This window comes from Hippocampus comes, unplaced genomic scaffold (assembly GCF_001891065.2).
Source record: "Hippocampus comes isolate QL1 unplaced genomic scaffold, H_comes_QL1_v1.1 scaffold291, whole genome shotgun sequence".
NCBI classification, from domain to species: Eukaryota; Metazoa; Chordata; class Actinopteri; order Syngnathiformes; family Syngnathidae; genus Hippocampus; species Hippocampus comes.
Genome location: NW_017805740.1, coordinates 27,483 through 35,126, shown reverse-complemented (window position 1 = coordinate 35,126; position 7,644 = coordinate 27,483). Strand labels below are relative to the sequence as shown.

General features: G+C 41.3%; 1 protein-coding gene across 5 annotated transcripts in view; it reads right to left on the bottom strand.

The window, feature by feature from the left end:
• The window catches only part of bcas3 (BCAS3 microtubule associated cell migration factor), a 342,517-nt gene that overhangs the window by 314,077 nt on the left and 20,796 nt on the right, over nucleotides 1-7,644 (bottom strand). For all 5 annotated transcript variants that reach the window (XM_019883291.1, XM_019883294.1, XM_019883295.1 and 2 more), the window contains exons 6-7: nucleotides 2,549-2,719; nucleotides 1,853-1,946 (exon numbers count right to left, since the gene is read on the bottom strand). In XM_019883291.1, coding sequence (XP_019738850.1) covers nucleotides 1,853-1,946; nucleotides 2,549-2,719 — 265 coding nt within the window. The remainder of the gene's footprint in view (nucleotides 1-1,852; nucleotides 1,947-2,548; nucleotides 2,720-7,644) is intronic.

Here is a 7,644-nt window from a genome sequence, read left to right as displayed (position 1 = left end):
AGAGACACACACACACACACACACACACACACACACACACACACACACAAAACGTATTCATTTATATTCAAACTGAATGAGGGGAGATGCAGACAATGTTTGCAGTTGGGATCAGTTAACAAACTAACCTGTCCTCAAAGCTAGCGTCAACCAACATTCAGTCTTTGTTGTTTCATTAGGGTAGTGTTTGTAAAATTGCTCTCAAAGAAAAAAAAAAAAGAAAACACTACATCAACATCATTGCCATTTATGCTGCACGTAAAAATAAATGTAGCCACTTGAGGACAATTTGCACTTCGTAACAGCATATGCCTGCTGAGAGGGCTCGAGTTCATTCGTCATTAAATTGGCCACAGGCAACACCTGGAAACCAACTTAACGGTTTCATTTGTACCTCAAAAGAGTGGCTTGAACTACTCACCCCACTGATGGCTGCCATTCGCGATCTAAAAATGCACACATTGTTTGACAAGATATCCTCATGAAAACACGAGTGTATTTTGACCTTGTCATCGTACCTAATAATTACGTCAAGGATTTTAAGGACGAATGAAGAGGAGATGTGATAAAACTAGCACACACAATGCAGCTGTTTGAAGGGAACATTTTGCCACAATACTTCTTCTTCATCCCTTTAATTACACCACTAGGAATAGATCCACAGGCCCGCCGTATCACTGCAAAGCGCCAGCTGCCAGACTCAGAAGTGGCTTCCAGTTGGTACTCTCTCTGTTGAGTCTCCAATACACAAAAGCCACATGGGTTTCTGACATAATAGTTCCCATCCAAAGTGTTCGGATTTCCAGGCACTGTTTGACTCCTGTTTTTGTCTGCAGCGTAACGCTTATGGCATTTTTTTTTTTTTTTTGTCCATCATTACTGGCATGTTGAGCTTGTTAACTAGAGCATAACCTTAGTTACCGGGAGAATAGTTTAAGGACAAAGTTCACATTCAGTTTAAGTTGATGAAAAGTCTTTGAATTGGTCTTCTGGGACACACAAAAAACTGTTTTTAAAGATGAACTGAAGTTTTCGCTAATGTATTTTCTGTCAAAAACGAACCACATTTTTAGGTTGACAACAAGATGAGCAATATGAGACTGCACTGTTTGGAGCGTTGGACGTGTTTATTCTCGCACACGCACACACAGACACACGCACACACGCACGCACGCACGCCTAAATTGGTCGGTTTCAGTGTACTTTCTGAAGGAAACTGTCTTATGCTCAGCTATTTTTGCTTATTATTTTTACAATTAAGGAAGAAATTCTTGGAACCCGCAAAAACTAGAAACCACATGCTCTGTTTCAAAAAATATTTCCTATTGTAAGCTTTATTTAGTATGTTAAGCCCCAAGAAAGTATAAATTGTCGAAGTAAGAAAAAATAAGTTTTTTAAGTAAACATTTCGGACATAAATCTTTTGGGATTTTTTTTTTTTTTTTGAAGACCTTTTACTGTGTTAAAGGGGCTCAGTTTATTGACTTGCTTTAAAATTATAGCCAAAGAAATTGTACTTCCTTCACGAGCATTTTTTTTTTTTGGCTTAATAATAAGAACCAAATTTGAGGGAATTTTGCTGATTTTCTGTATGGCTTTTTTCTGTGTGTGTGTGTGTGTGTGTGTGTGTGTGTGTGTGTGTGTGTTTATCAGAGGTCACAGAGATATATCTGTTTTGCGGATTTTTATTTGCAGCAGAGCAAGGGTTTACTCCTACATGTTTATTTAGTGATGAGGCAGTTTCATCCACGCCAAATACAGTCAAATTTGACACTACTTTGTAACTCAGCTCCCATGTGAGCTCACATACCCTTTATCAGAAACTAAACATATGCTTGTGGGTGTGTCTTACCACTGGGATTGAACTGCATACAGGATATGGGTTTGTCATGAGCTGGAAAATGAGCCACCAATCCTTCGCTTTCTGAGTCCTCGCTCACCAGGACCTGCAGCAAGCAGACACAAATATTACTTGCAAGAAAGAAAGAAAAAAAAAAAAAACCCGAGACGAACCAACAGATTGGCACGAAAAAGACCAAATCATGTTCGATAAATAACATGATAATGTTTGACTTTGTCAGTGGAAGAGGACAGGTCTAACCAGCCCTTGCTGAGATGCCAGTTTTTTTTAATGCAACTTTTTTCATCTCTCATGTGTCTAATATTATTATTATTATTATTATTATTATAGCAGAAGAAGAAGAACAATAACAACAACAACAACAAGAAATTCCTACAAAAACAATGGGGTCCTCACAGCAGTTGTTTCTCGAGCAATAATAATAAAAATAATAATAATAAAAATAATAATCACAATAATAATTGACAAAAACAGCATAGACCTCACAGCAGCCACTGATCAGGCCCTAATGACAATTTCTACACTGCTCAGGCGAAACTAATTTCGAGAAAAACAGTAGAGACCCCTCAGCAGTTGCTGCTCGGGCCTTAATTATAATCGCAATATATAAATACAATAATACATGATTTTTAAAAAATGGAATCAACCCTTTCACAATGACCAGAAGCAAAAGAAAAATGGACAGACCTGTCCCTCGCCAACTTTATCACTGTCAATGACTGTGACCACACCAGCGTTATGGAGGCTACGACGACTCAAGTTGTGAGGGGACCCTTCTTCCTCTGAAGTACATGCTGGCAGACTACCAGTCAACTGGGTCACAACCTTCCCAACCATGCTGAGACCGGTCTTCAGAGTCTAAAGGGAGAAACAATCAACAGTGGTGAGTTTACAGTGAAGCTTAAATTTAGTTTGAAAATAGAATGATGTCTTCAGTTGAAAAGCATGTTCGGCACTTATTTTTCTGAAATTCACAGCTCCTGCATTGGAGTCTTTTGAGGCAGAGAGATGTGCAAAGGTTGTGACTAAGTGTGTGTGCACCAGGGAATGTATATCCACTCAATGTGTGTGCATTATGTTCCTCTGAGTCTGTTTAAAGCCCAGCCAGGGTGTCTGGCTCAAAAACACCTCTGTGGCTTTATTAAAGGATAGTGCTACTTAAGTGGAGTCTGTCTTGCATAGTACACTGTGTTTGCCTAATGGAGTCCAATGTGTGAGACCGTGTGTATGCCAACACCAAATGAGGCTCTGGAGAGTCTAATCAAGCATTCAGGCGGCCACTGTCGATACAATGTGGCGCCAAGCATATTTTTGTTTAGGTCTGTGGATCACCTCTTGTCTCTCATCATCAATCCATCAGACACACTCAGTATCTGTTGGCTTTTTGCGTGCGTACAATCATATTTGCATGTGTCAGTGTGTGCATGTAATTTGCTTGCACAGCCATCAATTATTCACGAAGGCATTCTGACCCAGATTGATCAACACTAATGTGTTTTTCTAATAACTGCAGTTGTGGACATCAGAGATGTTATCCAAACAAAGCCATTGATTAACACAGAGGAGGCAAACCTTGTCTACTGGCTGAAAAACAAAAATCATATAAATATTGTGAAAGCTACCAATTCATCCAAAACTCTAAAAATATCACCATCCTATGAGAAAACTATACTGCACTGCGAACATGAAAATGTTATCAATATGACAAAGCTTGTCCACTCCAGAACAAAACCAATTGCACTTAAACAAGGGCATTATAATTTATTATCCCCACTCGCCTCCTTTTGTCCAGTCGATGTGTCGCGCCACATACCTGGGGACACTTTGTCATCTTCATTAAAATGTAAAGTACATCAGACTAAAAGCTATTTTGATAAAATATGAACTCTATAAATGCCAAAAATTAGGTGAAATTTATCAGGAAATGGAAAATGGTTGAATTTCTTTTGAGTTTTGAGGAAGGTTCCAGACTTTTTTATGGTAACGGGCTTTTACATGTGCCCCCAATTTTTGGGAGATCTTGGTGAAATGTTTAACCAGGACTGCTTCGTTAAACATTTGTAGTGGGCACAACTAAGCCATTTGTTTTTGTGGTTTGTTTGTTTGTTTGTTTGTTTGTTTATTTATTTATTTAGCAAAATTAATTTATAAAATTCAGATTAACTGGCCAAAATTAGCTCATCACCATGGATACAGCGCTCGGCAATATAAGAAGCTTCTTTTTTCCTGGTCGCCTTGAATATCATAGAATGATACACACACACTTTCAAGACAATCAGGCAACATCTCTTGGACTTTTCAAAAAAATGTGACCTCTATAAAAGGCCAAAAATGGATCCAAAGGTGAAAGAAAATTCAAAATGGAAGCCTTTCTGTTAGCTTTAGCAAACAGCTCCATGAAACTTTTTAGTAGAACTTGGGCTGTTAATTATACCTCCAAAATGCAGTTGATCTTGGTGACACGTACAACCAGCGCTTCTTCCGCAAAAAAAATAAATAAAAAAATTTTAGGGGACATTGTTGAATCATTTAAAAAAAAAAAAAACAGAACGCGCACAATAACCTAATCAAATATTGATGCTGTTGCTAGTACTGATGTGTTTGCAAAGTTTCACGAGTTTTTGTGCATGTGTAGAGCCTTTAGAGTACTGTTGTTTTCATGCCGAACAGTGCGTTGACATGGCGACAGCTTTTCGCGAAATATCACACTTCTTTTTGCAACTTCGTGAAGGCCTAAACACTCTTCCGTGCAAATCTGAGATAAATCTGGTCAACGTGTATAGCCAGTCGGTGGAACTACCACTAGAGTGAAAAATGACTTCAGATGTCTTTAGGCTAAGACTTTTCATCAAATAAAGTGAAATTTGAACAAGATAGAATCAAGTCAAGTGACAGCAAGCAACGTTTATTGTCACAATGGAACATCAGACCCTGTAATGCCCAGGCCCTTTGCCGAAAAGTCACAATATGCGCGCAGTAGAGCATGATCAATGTCTTATGGCTTTTCTGACAAATTTTGAGTTGGATTCATTCAACGGGCTGCACGATGTGTAGAACAGAATATTGTATAAATGTTGAGGACAGAACTCCTGGCATTTTTTGAGTGGTTGGGTTTTAGGAGAGACTTTGACGGGGCATGTGTTTTGTTGTGTCAATTATGATTGACTTTGTGATTGAGCACAATGAAGGAAATCATTTCATGAACTGATTTAATCGTCCTCAGGTCAGCTGAACCCAGATAGGCGCGCATGTCACCGACCCCCTGGAAAACTGTGGCACGCGGGACGTTGACAGAGCGCAGTGGGCTTTTGGGGGTCTCGCTACACATTGGCGACGATTGTCCTCAAAATATGTCTATGTGAAACCATTCTGCTGTGCAAAACTGATTGCCCTTGAGAACTGAAGGTCCCAGGATGAGGTGTATGGGTCATGGAGGTCTGACAAGTATTGGGAGGCAAATTTTTGGAGCTAATCCAGAGCTTTGCTGGGTAGCCCAAAGAGGACTCCGTTACAACAGTCCAGATGTGACAAATATATGGATGAGGGTCTTGGCAATTTAATCTGAGACTGACAGAAGTGTAGATATTTCTAAGGTGAAAAGGGCAGATTTGGTGATTGATTCATATCAATCTTAATGTCATAATGGCAAGTGAATGCTCATAATCAGTGACAGTCATTTTTTTTCATTTCATTGGGCTATGAAATCCAGCTAAACATTGCAAAACTCAAGCTAAAATAAGAATAAAACAAGACCATGTAGCATATTGACAGGAAACCCATCTAAATTAAAATCAACTTAAAAAAAAAAAAAGGATTCAACCAGCTATTATTTTCCTTGGATGAATCAAGACACAGGGCAGGAGTTGCTAGTCTCATTTTTAGCAAGCTACAATTGAAAAATGTATGAAATGGGGGACAGAGAAAGAAGTCATATCTTAGAAGGGTTGAATCTCTGGCAGCTGGTGCTGGTCGCTTCCACCTCCCCACCAAATGCCACCCCAGTTGCCACACTTATTGTGGGCAATGAATCTATTAATAATACATGACTACATTAAAAATTAAATAGCTTGTGATGTTACCCATATAAACGTTTCAATCAGCAGTCAGTTTACAATTTGCTTCCACACTGATCCCTTTCAAAGAAAAAAAAAAAAAAAATGGTTGCATCCAAACTGCTCCACCACGAGTCAGATATGCGTGCATGAAGAGTCACCTCAACACCAACCTGCCCTCTTGTCCTCTGCTGGGGGAATCTTAAGTGCATTTTACCTGTAGGCCTACCATCCCAATCTGACCACAGACAGTTGAGTAAAGTATCTGTGTAATTTATTTGTGGGTGCTCAATGATTCAAATGCTGAAAATGTTGAAATGGTACTGTAGAGTAATTTACTGAAATAGTAGTATTGTGTGTGTGTGTGTGTGTGTGTGTGTGTGTGTGTGTGTGTGTGTGTGTGTGTGTGTCAGAGGCGATTGCTCTCAGACTGCAATGGAAGCTCAGCTTCCCCTAAAATGTCAAAAAAGAAGTGACCAAATATATGTGTGTACATACAATTGTGTGGGCATGTCATTGACTAAATATGCGCTACAAGGCGCTCAACTTCTGTTCCGAATCACAGCTTCTTACTACTGGTTACGATGCGACTCTCTTCTCATTCATTCCCGCAGCTTCACTGTGCTTTAAACTGCGTGGACGCTGAGCGTGTACAGCGTGGACGCTGGGCGTCTCGAGAGTAGTCCCAATGCATTGAAACGAGACGAGTCATTGGATAAATGCTGGTTTTGTCCCGCCCATCGAACGCTCAGCGTCTCTGGGAGTGTATGGACAGTGGGCATTTATGGGCTAACCTGGACGCTCAGCTTTTCTGCATGATGATTGGATGATCTGTCTGAAGCTGAATCTCTTTTTGATTGACAGAGAAATGAGCCAATCACCGATCCTTTGGTGTAGGCATCCGTGGGAGCATTTTTCAATTCTCATTCTGTTCTGAGTTGGAACTGGAGACTTCTTCTAATCATCTTCGTGACACTCTCTTTGTTAAAAACGACTAGCGACAGATTAATCTTTTATTTCTGGTGTGTTTTATTGTAGTTGCTTGTGTTCGCAGACTGACTTATATCACCCCAGTTAAGACCCTGGGAAAGACACCTTGTTGGTATGACAGGGTAACAGATCATTTTCTTGAAAAGGATTAATTTTTTTTTTTTTTGAAATTATTGTGTTTGATTGTTCCAGTGCATTAAAAAAAGATAATTGCTGATACTCTCCTTATTTGACTGGAGCGAGCGACAGCCAACGAGAGAGAGCGACAGCCAACAAGAGCGAGCGACAGCGGCGTTCGTTTGGGGCTCCAGTGATCGGTGAACCCGACGGCGGCGACATCGGCCAGTGAGAGCGAGTGACAGCGACGTTCGTCTGGGGCTCCAGAGATCGGTGAGCCCGGCGGTGGCGGTGACGAAGGCGACGGCAGTGGCTGAACTCACTCGACCACCGAGGCAGCGTGAGCTAGCGATAGCCAGCCGGCGTGAGCTAGCGATAGCCATCCGGCGTGAGCGAGCGAGCGACAGCCAGCGGGAGCGAGCGAGCGACAGCCGTTTGTTTGGGGCTCCAGCGACTGTTGGACACATTTGTTCGGTGCTGGCAGCTGAGCTCTCGGTTGAGCTCCCAGTGGCAGCGGCGGAGACTCGAGAGCTGCGGCGGTGGTGTCCGGGGAGGCCACAGGCCCACCGCCACGTCACCAACATCCGGGTTGGCAGAGAGAGAGAGAGAGACCACCCGGCACAC